Source organism: Gobio gobio (genome assembly GCF_949357685.1).
Source record: "Gobio gobio genome assembly, chromosome: 17".
In the NCBI taxonomy this organism is placed as follows: domain Eukaryota; kingdom Metazoa; phylum Chordata; class Actinopteri; order Cypriniformes; family Gobionidae; genus Gobio; species Gobio gobio.
This window is the reverse complement of record NC_137110.1, coordinates 24,094,910-24,110,046: the sequence shown is the minus strand read 5'-3', so window position 1 is coordinate 24,110,046 and position 15,137 is coordinate 24,094,910. Positions and strand designations below refer to the sequence as shown.

At 37.0% G+C, this 15,137-nt stretch overlaps 1 protein-coding gene across 1 annotated transcript in view; it reads left to right on the top strand.

Moving 5' to 3' along the window:
• rab6ba (RAB6B, member RAS oncogene family a) overlaps nucleotides 1-15,137 on the top strand; it is a 119,114-nt gene that overhangs the window by 47,156 nt on the left and 56,821 nt on the right. Inside the window, exon 2 of the mRNA XM_079840155.1 lies at nucleotides 835-893. Within this exon, the coding sequence (XP_079696281.1) occupies nucleotides 835-893 (59 nt within the window). The remainder of the gene's footprint in view (nucleotides 1-834; nucleotides 894-15,137) is intronic.

Genomic DNA, 15,137 nt, shown 5'->3' with positions numbered 1-15,137 from the left:
AGTGTCTTAGGGAAAATTAGCATTTAAATGACTTGTGACCTGCAGCCTCCAGTCTACTTGCTGCAAAGACTTCTCAGCCATGAGAAATCCTGCTCTCTCCTTTATTTGATCTGTAGCTCAAAGTTATTTTCTGTGCGTGGGTGTGGGTAAATTCATCCATTTATCTTTACAGGTATATTTTCTTGTGTTTTTCTCTTGCGTCTCAGGGGAATCTCAGGTCAGCAGGGCAGACGAAGTTGTGCTGATGTTTTTATTCCCGTCTCATATCTGAGTTTAGGTTCTCTGATGCTGTTACTGGGATATTTTAAACTGTTTTCTACCCTAGATTTAATAAACATGCCCTGAAAGAAGTACAATCTAAATAATCTACCTTTTTAATACCTTTTTTATTGCCTGGAGCTTCAAAAAGAATGAGGATATTACCATTCATGAAATGCAGATGTGAAAATGAAACACTGTTATGTGCTGCCCTGGAAAATGTAGCAATTTCAATGTCTCGTATGACAGCTGATGACAAATCGAGTCTATTCTTACACAAAATAAATCCTTTTTCATTTTTTCAAATCTAAGACTGAGATGGTTTAGGATGGTAACTCTGCCCTAGTCCTAATACAATGATTTTCAATGTTTCCATAAATTCACTGACGACCTTCTGGGCAAGTCTCCTATTGAATGATTAGATCTCTTGGCAGAGGTTTCAATTAGCGCAGTTGGCAGCCCACAGCTTGCAAATCAATCCAGTAAGCCCAGGCAGGCTTCACTGGCTTCCTCAGTTGCCGTCTGCTTTCAAATGGCTTCTATTTTAATGTTTCTCTTCTCTTTGTTCTCTTACAGTGGGGAAGACTTCCCTGATCACACGCTTCATGTACGACAGCTTTGACAACACATATCAGGTAGGCAGCTGGCGGGGCGCTTGACGTCCTTGTCATTCCGTCACTCAGAGAGCTCAAAGTGTCCCTCCCTTTATTGTGCAGCATCAAAGAGTCATTTCGCACAATCTTCATAAAACATAATGGGCCGAGTTCAGTCTTTCAGTTGTGAGGACAATTCTTCCAAATTTATTATAAATGTTCAACATTATTGTAATGCTGTGTGGATATTGAAACACATAAACACTTTTGCGAAATTTGATTATTCATCTCCCCTATATTCACCCCCGATATCCTGAATCAGCAGCAGCAGAGATGAATAAACATGTATGGTCAGTTTTATATGGAACTGATCTTACCTATAATGTGTAGCGAAACTCGTGGTGAATGGTGAGCCAGATGTAGATTCAGCAGAAGCACTACAGGTTGATATACTGTTAAACTGTTGTTGTTGTTGTTGAATAATGTGGGGGTGGAAAGCATGCTGTCTGAAACATCAAAATGTTGTCTAAATGAGGTTGATCTTTTTTAATTAAACCTGTGAGAGAGCCTGTTATAGAGGAAAGGAATCCATCTGTGAGATTAATTTGCTTGTATATGTATATGGGTGATTGCTTAATTACAGGAACTATTTTATCTGATTAAATTACCCTGGGATAATTTTTAAAGTCATCAAGAAATGAAATTTTAATTTATTCATGTGTGTTTATTTTTTTTTACCTTGTAGTTTCATCAAAACTTCCCTCTGGTCACATTTGCTGGACTTCTCCAATCATTTAGTCTTCTTAAACCCCGATCCTCCACAATTGACTGCACCTTACATTCATTTTAATAGCAAAACCCACATTTTAAAATCCAACCAACAACCGATGGATAAGACTCATCTCAACTTTAATAGAATAGTTTGTAACAGCTTTATTATTTTTAGCTTTAGCTAGCATTTGAACTTCCCTGCACTATAACAATTTGGGCTTTTTCTAAAAGAAAAAAAATTAAAAGCATATTTAGTTGTGATGGAGAGACTACAGTCTTCCATCACCATATTTTATACTGTTCTGTTGTATTGTTTATTTTAAAATATTTATTAGCTTTTTTTATATTTTCTGCTTTAGCCTTCATGTGAAATGTTTGTGCATGTGTATGTGTATTTACTGACATTTTTTTTAGCTCTTGTTTTTAGCTCTTGTCAAGAGTTAATTTTATAGAAATGGTATGTTCTAATTAATAAGGGCTGAAGAAATGTGTATATAAGGTAGCCGTCATTAGGATGGAGCACTAGTGTTTGTGAGTGAAGTTATTGTTAGCGTTGAAGAGTCACAGTAAAACTCTGGCCTCAATTGTTGGGAGATGGTGCTGTTTTAGTACCTAAAGGCCCTGATATGCTCACAGCAAATTTCTTTTTCGCTCTTTGAAGTTCAAAATACGAGTATGAATATGAGAAATTTGCTATGTGCTTTCTTCTCAATAATGAAATAAACACAACAAAAATGACAGTGGTGAGAAAACAGCAGTTAAGAAAGCATCTGATCATACGCATTAACACACAATTGTTAATTATTTTTAATGAATAATCCAGCGAACTCAGTCTCCCAACCGAGTTCTGTGAACCCTCCCCCTATACTGCAACTAACACATCCGGTTACAGGACACATTAAGACTGATACGTTCGTTTTTATGACTCAAATGCATTTAGATTGAGTTTTGACAAATAAACCCTTTTAATCCTATATATGTGACCCGTGCTAGCAAAATGAGTACGAATATTTGTATGTTTACTGATTTGTACGTTTACCTTTCCTTTGTTTTAATAATCCATGAAAAATCTTTTTTCTCTGCCCGCATCTCAACAACTGGTGCTCGAATCTCGACAACTACTGCACAAGTTTGGTATCGTTGTAAAACGCAGCATTCCAACTTTTTTGAATATTCATAGTGAATTCTTGATGGCATGAGTCTGACCCAATAAAATGTGATTTTCAAACTCATGCTGATTTCAACAATCTTACTCGCGCTGACTGAGAGATCCAAAGCGTGCTCACAAAGACGTGAGCGACAGCTCTCAGACAGCGCGCAATCCCGATATACATAGAATTACAGTATTTCAAAATATCTGTCTTGGTGAATATTCATGCTAACATTATTTGTTATGTCTTGAAAATTTTGTTAACTTTTTGGGAAAAACGTGTTATGTGTAACATTTACGTATATTAGATTTGTGCAGTATAGTAGGCCTTAATATATAGGCTGTCTTGTCTCTTTAATGTTAATGACTTATTTTACCAGCATGGGTCACATATTCTATGTATAGCCACTTGAGAAACGTATAAACATGTATCCAATTTTCCCATCTCATGATTTGCCTTTTATAGGGTTTGGCCTATGTATTGATTCAAACTCTTTTAGATTATGTTTCGGAATTGCATACGGTGAACTAAAATCACATGTGCAGCAAGCTTGGTATCCATGAACTCCAATTTTCGTTCCTTATTTGTTAATTTACATTACATTTTGCTTACTCTGTGACACATTAGTATTATTAATCTTGAAGGTTCTTCTCTTAAACACCAATCCAATTTCATATGCAAATACCCTGCTAGAAGACCGTTGTAAAGATCGTAAAGTTTCCCTCCAAAAGAACAACTCTAGAGTGTGTGACATCTTCACACTTCACAAGATCAGGGCTGATTCTGAGAAATTGTGAAGATGTTGAAGATGATGCTGAACTAGAAGTCTTTTAAGGACCCCAAAGTTTGTGCCTGGTTGCGGCCTTGTCTTTGCATTCACCTCAACAAATTACCTCAACAAATTGCATCAGGACAGTTTTATTCAAATGGGAGAGACATGCAAGTATCAAACTTAGTCTCATTTGATATATTAAGTACTCCTACCCCTTTTAAAGAAGGATGTGTTAGAACCAATAAACTGATGGTTAGTTCAAATGGTTTGATCTGCAGAATTTCAGACAATGCTATAACTTCTTGCTTTCCTGTATTCTGCTTCAGCTCTCTTTCCATTGCTAAACTGTATGCATGTATGTTAGATTAGTCTAAGTGTTTAGTTTAGGTAATAAAGTCTTGTTCGTGTCTCATGTAAAGTGTTTTGTGGTTCATGTATATATATACTAGAGTCCCTAATCATGCAGATTTTGGCTACATGCTCTAGTACTACTGTACAGTAAGAAAGTTATTTTCCCATACCCTGAATGAAATGAACATTTCTTAGAATCGATAAATAACTAATACTCAGTGTTCACTGGGCAAATAGTTTAGTTGATCAAGGTAATTCTATTAACTGATCCAAATATGCATAATTAATTATAATGAGTTATAATTCATTATTCATATTTCCCTTAAGCTAATTTGCTACATATGTTTGCACATGCTCTGCAATTTGGCACTCCAGTAAAGTCACATCATGTTTATTTATGTACCACTTTATACAACAAATTGCTTTAAAGCAAACAGCTTTACAGTATTAAACATGAAAAAACAGTGTCTCTTTCAATTATAATTTCAATTTCTACAATAAAGCGGCTCTCAAGTATGTTCATGTTTTTACTTGCGTCTGAACAAATGAACAAATGAAATATGTCCAAGTAGGTGGAGCCTCAGCACACACCTACCAATTATGTAATCGCCACAGACCAATGGTAGTTTGAAGGTGTTTACCAGTGTTTTCTAGAAAAGTTGACAAGCTGCTTTTAACTCCCGGAACAAACTCTAAATTAACTTTGTTTTGGCCTGATTTTGATCAGACCTGTTCGTTTTTCGATTTTGCTTTGATTTCGTATATATCGATGCCTCAACAGTTCTAGTTTTTAGACTGATTTATTAATAACAATTGGTTTTAATCTTAAAACAAATGGGTTTTTTTTTGTGCACATTTTCCACTTACGTGTTTAAGCACAGTAGAGAATGCCAGTTATCCAAAACAATGACAACATGCGCATTTAGAAGATGAAAGTGTTCAAAATTTACAGTCTCACACTTCTGCAAATATGGTTCAACGATTTTGATGACATCACTCTGCGCTTCAGCTTCTCATCCGATTTTCTGTCCGATCAAAGGCTCTCTAGAATCTGAAGTGTCCCGTCCCCTACACTATAAATAGATGCTGCAGCTGCGGCTAAAATCTGTAACTTGTACTATTTTCTACATGGTGAGTTGCACATATATGTAGGGGATAGGGAACAATTCAGACATTGTAAATATGTTGTGTTAGTGTCACGCGAACCGCCGCAATCTGCTCCAGTCCAGAGACATGATAGCACAAAATGTATCATATGCGCAAGTCGGCGCAGACCACTAAACCTGTCAGACCCAGTTGAATTCTCAACACAGAATGCTATATTTTAAAGTGATACTGAGGAGAAACGGTTAGACAGAAGCATTAGAAAGAGCACTGTTGAGTAGAAGAGATAACACCGGTGCCATGCACCAACATAAATTACACACTTTTCAAACTAAACATCATCAGCATGAAAGGTTTCATATTAAAGGTGCCATAAAATGCATTGATACAGTATTTTAAAGTTAAATATTTTTCAAGTTTTTATTTTTTTAATCTACATTTTAATTCTTTAACACAGAGCAGGTTGCATGCCAGTATCACTTCATTGTAAAATGAAATTGTAGTAAAATGAAAGGCACCTTCGTTAGCCGCTTCGGCTTCACTATCTGTGTACAAAACGGTCTGGGAAGAGAGCGGACTCCGTATGTTGCTGGGGGGCGGTCAAATTCAAATAACTAGCTAGTTACGTCAAAACCGGCAACAAATTGAAACGGGTCACCGAATGACACATTTTCAAGCTCAGACAGTCTATAACAAACTGGCGTCATGTTTTCTTTTCAGCTTTTCTGAGCTGGCAGACAGCAGAAACCCTGAATGCAAAAAAAGCTACAAAAGGGAAAGTTTCATTCTATGGCACCATCTAAAAGGGGAATCTATTAGACTGTGGCTGTCAAACACGGCTTTTCCAAGTTCGATGGCTCTTGCCGAGCTGTGATATAAATGAAACGCTATTGGCTATTTTAAAAAAATGGGAGGGGCTACTCAACATGGCCCACCCTGTCCTCCTGTTTCAGTGGAAATTACATCAACACATTGAATAACACTGCGTGTTTCAAGGCACTTCAGTGGGCCATCAATAAACATCTTGATTACTACTCGGATCATTATTGCATCAATTAATTTGGTATTATTGTGCACAGTTTGCAATGTTTCATAACAAAGAATCACTGTTCCCTAATACTGCTGTCATTACCATCACACCAAGGTTTTTAGAGGATTTTTCTCCATAAAGTCATCAAGCAGTCAAGAGTATTTCAAGCAGTCAAAAGTGCCCTTCATTGAAAAATCACTCATGTGTATGCATCTATGGCATTCTGTCAAAGTGCTGTTATGTCCAAATGTCTAAGACATCTGTATTAGACTTGAATGTTTCCATTCCACTTATCTGCATGGTTTATAACCCATAAAATCTGAAGGATGTTGAACGATTCGTGTTTTTTCAGGCTGAAATGCTCTGTAGGCTTGTGTCTATTTAGATGTCTTTGTGTTTGAGCTTTAGTGCACTACAGTCACAGCTTTAGTGCACTACAGGTTCTAACTGTCACAATACTCCAACCTTCTGAGACATATGCATGATGAAAGCTCTCTGAAGTCTCTCTGGCCTTGATATTGCCTCTTTCTCTCTTTATATCCTCTCCATTCTGCTGAACTACCAATTGTGGGCTCTGCATTTAAACTTTAGTAGGACATAGAGTACATTTTACATTTCCATGCCAAAAGAAAATCTCATCATCAAACAAATATGGATTCATATTTGTTATTTATTCAATCTATTGTTAATGTTGTGTTACATAAATGTGCTGTGTAAATAATTAATTAATAGACCCTTACAGTTTTCCTTCACAATGACACTGTATAACCCTATTATTTAACGAAACACTGAATTTGGAGTTAAGCTCCAACCAGCCCCCTGATTTTCACTCTCACAATGTGTGTAACGATAAGACGATGTTTGTGTCATAAACCGAACTAAGCTTGCCTGCGCTGCTACAGTGTCATACTGTAATAAGATTACATGAGTTCTTTGTGAACAGACTATTTTGTGTTTTCTGACGAGATGATGGGGCGGCAGTGGCTCAGTGGTTCATGTAGGTTGTCTACAATCTGGAAGGTTGGTGGTTCGATCCCCGGTTCCACCTGACCAAGTGCCGAGGTGTCCATGAGCAAGACACCTAACCCCAGCTGCTCCCGATGAGCTGAATGGCGCCTTGGATGGCTGACACTGCCGTCGGTGTGTGAATGAGTGTATGAATGGGTGAATGTGAGGCAAATGTAAAGCGCTTTGGATGGCCGTAGGTCTGTTAAAAGCGCTATATAAATGCAGTCCATTTACCATGATAGATTCTGGAATCCCAAATCCGGAGCGCTGTTTTGCATCATGTGTTTATACTTACTAAACTGCTTTGTGTTTACCCATTGTAAACAGATGTTTCTGTACACTGTAAAAGTGTAACGTGCAGAAGTGTGGAGGTTGAATTAGCAGAGCAATAGCACAGCTGTACATAAGATACTGCAATGCACACAACATATCAGAGTTATATCAAAGTTCAAAAGGAAAAATTGTTGGTGCGCGTCTCGCTGGCTCTTCTATGACCAGGGGCCCAATCATAAACCCGGTGCAATGCGACACCAGGTGCGACACAAGTGTTTTATGCTAGTGGCAGCTAGACCCAGTTATCATTTTCACGTCCACCGCCACATTGTTTAAATAGCAAATACACTCGCGCCCATCTGTTCACCCATGGGTGTGCTGGTCTGAAAATGAGTTGTGTTCAGGCTATTTTAAGGCAACTGAAAACGACTGCGCTATTGACCAACAAAAATCTTGTCTAAAGTCAATACCGCAGTATTTTTTGTGTTATTTAAAGGGCTTGTTAGTAATATGCGTCTATAGGCGGGTGCACAATGCGTGTACACGTTGCTTAATACACACACAGGGACGCGCAGCAGCACACAAACATTTTTAAATATTAAAAATAAAAGGATTCCTCTCTGGAGAAGCGTTCAGTCTTTCCGCTCGCAAATTCCGCCATGTAAATAGCAAATCTGCCATGGTGCAAGCAACTGGCTTTTAAAGGGAATGGGAGATGAGACTCTGATTGGTAAATTGCATGTAAAACACACCCATTACTGATGCGCCGAACCGTTTTTTTTCCGTCTTCAAAGGGATAGTTCACCCAAAAATTTTAATTCTGTCATTATTTACTCACCCTAGTGCTGGGCGGTATGACCAAAAATGTATATCATGGTATTTTTCTAAATTATATCGGTTTCACGGTATATGACGGTATTTTTTCCCCTATGCATGACCGGGTGTTAATCACATTTTCTACTGATTAAGAGAGGAAATACTGCAGGAGATTCACTAGAATACCCTGTTTTACTGTCATGATGAGTGACTAGAAAAATTCCACACTCTAGTTAATAGGCCTGGTTTACAAAGCCTCACAAAATGATGCTGTGGAGAGACAGCAACCAATAAAACACAGACCTGCAACACACTCAGAGTCATACTTACAGACACCTGAATATTAAAAGTTGAGTGAGGGCACCTTAAGCATTTTAAAAATCTAACCCTATATAACAACAAACTGCGAAAACGAGGAGAAACGCGGATATTTGCAATACATTTAAGAGCACTCTATGAACGAATGACATCAGTTTAACACAGAAAGAATAAAGCAGTTACTTTTTTGCCCATTCTTCTTTGAATTGTCAGTTTATTTATTAATTTACATCATTGTCTTTTGTGTAGCAGAATAATCCATCGTGTCAGCGTTGTCGTTGTTAATCCCATAGCGGCGCTCCGCGCAGAAACCGCTCTCTCGCGCGCACCGCATGTAGTTCGAATTCTCCACTATAATCAAGGGCTGAATCCGAAATCGCCCCCCATAACCTCAAATATAGCATTATTTGGAGGGGACAGCACTTTTTAGTGGTGTCCGAAACCCTAGTGGACGTTATTGAGTGCACTCATTCTATCCCGTTGCACCGCAATAACGAGTGTACAGCCGATGTACACACATTGCCTGTCCGACTTCACGCGTTTTCATTCACTCCTTCAGATAAAGTGATAACATAGGGAATAATGAATGAGAGTATAGGATTCAGCCATAGGCTATGCTGTTAATGCGATCTCAACTGTACTATCTGACCATAGACATAATAAATACATAGACGCCCTATTGGCCGCTTTATAACGCTGCTGCAATACGTCAACGCGTCCGCCATATTGCTAAGGGCAAGACTGCACTGCAAGTAAACGGGTGAGCTGCGGTTTTTCTGGATAAAAACAAAAACGTTTACATCAACCGATTTCAGTGGTTTATGATGTACGTGGCATACTAACAAGTTCTATTCTGTAGTTACTTAAAATCTTGATAGTTAGACTTATAAAATATATATTTTAATAAGGAATTGTCAAAGGCTTGTAATGCATTTGGATTTTTATACTTTAATAAGAATTATGAAAACGCCCATACTGAGATATCATTTAATTTTCACATTAAATGAAATAAAGTTTTCTTATTGTGGAAAAAGCATTTTCTGTATTTAACCGATTTTTGCTTTTCTTGTGCTTAGAATTGACCGTCATTGAGAAAATGAAACATCTGCAAATACAAATCACACTGGCAGGCTGCTTTCTGTTTTTTTACAGCACTAAAATGATAGATATTTACAGATAGATACTCTAAATATACAATAACAAAGATAACTCATGGATCCTTTATACATATGATATGGTACAACTACACTGCAATGCAAATAGTAAATACATGATTAAGTGAGAAGTAATAGTAAATAGTGTATAGCCAATAAAAAAAATAGTCAATGAAATAAACAAACAGTATACAGCAAATAAAATAATGAATAGTATAATTATATAATATCAAAAATAAAATAATATAATGATAATAGCATAGTTTGTATAATACTATAATAATAGCAATAGAATATGAAATATCAATTACAGAATAGAGACAATAATAAAACATAGTTAAATAGTGACTAGTGAAAAGTACAATAATTTACCAGCATAACTATAATAGATTGATAATTGCAAGTGGTATAATATAATAACGATAATAATAATAATAGCAAATACAATGTAATATCAATTGCAGAATAATATAGACAATAATAAAAATAGTAAAATAAATAGTGACTGGTAGGTACAATAATAGTAATGGTATAATAATAATAACAACAATAACAAAAGGATGTATATTAACCATTAATCATCTATAATCAGTCATCCTTTGTAGGGTCACCAGGGGTTAGAGCTAAAACCCTTGAAAAGCTAGCATGGCACACATCACAGAAAAACACAAAACCTGAAATGTACACCAGGGCATTGTCTACAAGGCTACCAAAGCGGGTTGGCAGGAAGCTGTGGTCACACACAAGTGCAGAAACGTTTACAAAAGGGGATAGAGATTCTACTGCTAGAGATTACATTTCAACAGATGGGGTCGGTTCTTCGTACCTCGCTTAATACATCTGAGATGATTTGACAGATCCCAGATCTTTTAATCGGGATCACTGATCTCTGGATAATTTGGTTCTTCAAACAAATTTGCGGATTGGATTAAAATATCTGGATTAAGTTATCTGAGATTACTGCACGTTCTTGTGTTCCCTGAAGAGGGCAGATACTCGAAACCATGATCAGCAATGCAGCGATTGGCTGGTGGCAAGACAGCAACGTAATGACATCATATAATTAAAAAAGCCACCTGGCTTTTAACTGTACGTGTGTAAACCTCTGATAAAATTATAATATATTCCATCACAAATAAATCTCTCAATCAAGTGGCTGTGTGTATAGTACTATACACAACATTATAGTATTATAATATTATTTTCAAATACTAATTTTTATATGATTTTTATATTATTATTATTTAAAATTATTATTGCCCCAGGTTCAGTAATGAACTCTTGAAATAAAGTAGCAGTGGCTTGGACAGATTTTAAGTATGCAACCTAATCCTGTTTACATGAAATAAACCGCTCCAGAGCAGGTTTGAGTTTCCGGACCTGTTGCTATGACAGCAAGTCCAGTTGCATAAACCAAGCCATTTTGTTAAGACAGTGTCTTAAGATCTAGTATGAGCCACTAGCAGTTAGGCAAGTGGCATTCAGTCTTACTTTTCGTATCAAATTAAGCCAGTCTATGTTTTTATGTAACTGATTTTAAAAAATTATGAACAGTCTTAAATAAAAAAATGTATGTCTAACTTGTAAGACTAGTCTTAATGGTTTATGCAACTGGCCCCCGGATGAGCTTCGAAGAACCAAACAATCCAAGATCATGCCAAATCGGCAACAATCAAGTCCAGCTAACTGAGTTAGCCACATACGAAGAACGGACCCCTGATAGCGACAGGGTCTCATCCTGTGGTTCCACTTTCCCTGAAGTGCTTGGAGAGACACCGCACCGGACCATGAGACACCGGAAAATGCCCTGGAACTCGCCTGCAGTTGGATGTTTATTCCATCCCCCTAAAAACCACACACACACACACACACACACACACACACACACACACACACACACACACACACACACACACACACACACACACACACACACAAACACACACACTTAAGAAATAGTTCACACAAAAATTAAAATGAGCTGATAATGTATTCACCCTAAGGCCATCCAATATGTATATGTCATATAAACATAGATATATATGTCATATCTTGGCCAGCAGAGTTTCATATTTGGGTGAACTAGAACTGCACAATTCTGGATGAATCACGATTTTTTGCTGTAATCCTACTTGTCAAAGGTTTGAATAGAAATAGCAGAATAATTTTAATTTAAGAATAAGATGATGTAGGTGTTTGAATTAATATTCTTTTTACAATTAATCATGCAGCTCTTCCTTTAATACAGATATTGCCTCGTTTCAGATTATATTTTGATATCGTTTCTGAAATTCATACCTGATGCTCGAATTCGAGCTCTGAAATCGTAGTTGTTCAGAATCATCAACTTCCCACTGTCACCTCTTTGTCTGGGAAACCTTCAATGTGTGAGAAAAGTTAGCTAGCCAACTAAGTTAACTTAACTTAAGTTAACTAACGTTAAGAGTCACAATATGTCAGTCGCCTGTCATAAAAGTCTTTCAAAAATATATAGATGAATATTTCGATTTCAGGAAATTTAATTTATAATATAAAATATAATATAAGCTAAAACTATAATATAAATCATGTCAATCATGTCTCAACTTTAAGTAGCGACATCGCTAGCTATTTTAGTCTGACTCTGGTGACCAACTAACGTCACTATTACTAATTATATAATAATATAACGACCAAATACAACCAGAAACAAATGTTCAGTCTTACTTGTGAAAGGTAATTCCTCGAGAACTGTTTCCAATTGTGCGGTGATTTGTACATCCCCGAGCAGCACACGAAGCAGGCATTTTTCTCAATTCCAGTTATTAGAGTTATTGGAAAGTTGCCCTCCGCAATATGGCGGCGTCGTTGACGTGCGGTCCAGTGGCCAATAGGGCGTCTATGTATTTATTATGTCTATGTATCTGACTGCTCTTACTACAGTGCATCAATGAAATGGGTCCCCTCTCAAACCGAACGTTGTTTAAGCAACATATACCGGTATAGCGGTATCATCAAAATTCATATCATAAAATAAATAAATACCGGTATTCGGTATGAACCGGTATACCGCCCAGCACTAACTCACCCTCAAGTTGTTCCAAACTTGTATGAGTTTCTTTGTTCTGGTGAACACAAAATAAGATATTTTGAAGAATGTTTCTAACAAAGCAGAGAGAGAGCAACCATTGACTACCATAGTATTTTTCCCCCTACTATGGTAGTCAATGGTTGCTCTTTCTGCTTGGTTACAAACATTCTTCAAAATATCTTATTTTGTGTTCAGCAGAACAAAGAAACTCATAAAGGTTTGGAACAACTTGAGGGTGAGTAAATAATGACAGAATTTTCATTTTTGGGTGAACTATCCCTTTAAACTAGCAAAAGTGGATTCGAATATGCCCTAAGTGCATCTGCGCCATGCACTTCAGACCATGCGCTCAGATCGCTAAAATAGAGCCCTAGGACAAGGTCTTTGTGGTGTATCGAGAGCTACGGTGTCCAGGGTCATGTCACCATACCACCATGTAGGATGAACCAAATCCAACAGGAGTAACTTTTCACACAATACGAAGCTGTCTGAAAGGGATGTCCAGGTACTAACCCTGGGTGTTTTGTGTCACAGTTGCCCAACTCACTGCTGAATTAAATGCGCACCTTAACTCTCCTGCTTCCACCAAAACTGTTGAGCTCCACAGAGTCAATATTCATAGTTGGGCTGCTATAGTCAAACCTTTGGTTACTCGTGCCAATGCCAAATATCATTGGTGACAACAGTTAAATCTTGGGCTGTTGACAATGTGAAACATGTATTGTTCTCTTCACATGTAGAGTCCACCTTCACATCCGTGGCCATTACATGCGTGTTGCTTGCCCAGAGTGAAGCACAGGGATGGATCACATATGGTTTGGGCTTCAGTATCATGGCATTCTCTACTGTGCTTGATGAGCACTTCACTGCCAAGGACTACCAAACCATTCAGGAGGACCATGTGCAGCTAATGGTTCAAACATTGTACCCTGAAGTAGGGGTGAGCAATCTTCCCAAAATTTTATATCACGATCTTATAACAAACAATCACGATCCACTATCTGACCAAATGTTTATTCACTTAAGACATAACTGAGTGTCTTTATGTGGACGTTGACACATATATTTGTGTATATTAGACCGTTAGGATGCACACCTGAAACCCCAAGTATACTTTGCTCTTCTGTTTCGCTCCGTCTTGCAGCATGCACACAGAAAGCAAGTGGGGATCAGTCTCTTACACAGTTTAATGCGTCTTTTATAACTCTTTAAAATAAAGCATGTCCCGCATAGACTGCATTCATGACAGTCACGCTTCATGATTTGACTGATTTGGACGTTAAGTTTAGGAGTGCTGTGTATCTGTATGATAATGCACAAATGCACACACGCCAAGACTTGCGTCAGAATGCTTTAATGAACATGAAAGTGAAGTTGATCATTCCCCATGGCCTGCACAGTCACCAGATCTAAATGCTCTTGAGCCACTTCGGGGTATTTTGGAGGAGCAAGTCAGAAAACATTTTCCTCCACCAGTGACACATAGTGACCTGGCAACTGTTCTGGAAGAGGAATATGGCTCAAAATCCCTCTGGCCACTGTGCAAGTCATGTATCTGTCATTTACAAGATGATTTGATGCTGTATTGGCTGCAAAAGGAGGCCCCATAATCATTTATACAAATAAATGATTGTGGTCTAAAACCAGATGTTTCAGCTTCATTGTCCAATAATTTCAAGCCAAAATTTATTCAGACACCTTCAAAATTTTCTCACATTGTATCACAGTTTATTCGCTATAGTTTAGAAAATGGTAATAAAATATGACAAGAACTCAGAGTTTATCTGTGTCAGAACAAATTCATATTGATAATGTCAGATAACTTTGATAGAAAGTTTAGTTATGTAATGGGTTACAATCCACCAATCAGTTGTCAGCTGTTAAATACACAATTAGATAATACCAATTTAGGTCAACCAATTACCAAGCAATGCTTGTTTTTGTTCAGTCTGTAGTGGAAAAGGTTGCATTAGCAATGAAAGAAAAAAACGCTTGAGCAAAACATGGTCCGGTCTAAGTGTCTGAATAATTTTGGTCCCAAGTATATATATATATATATATATATATATATATATATATATATATATATATATATATATATATATATATATATATATATATATATATATATATATATATATATATATATAAAAGTTTGGGGACAGTAGTTTTTTTTAAAGAAGCTTTAATTCAGCAAGGGATGCATTTAAATTGGATCAAAAGTGACAGAAAATGAATTCATAATGTTACAAAAGATTTCTATTTCAAAGACATGCTGTTCTTTTGAACTTTCAAGAAGAAAATTCAGCTTTGCCATCACATGAACAAATTACATGTTAAAATACATCACGATAGAAAACAGTTCAAACATCAAAACATCAAATTATAATAATATTTCACAAGTTTACTTTTTTCTGTATTTGTGAGCACACAAATGCAGTCTTGGTGAGCATAAAAGACTTCTTTTA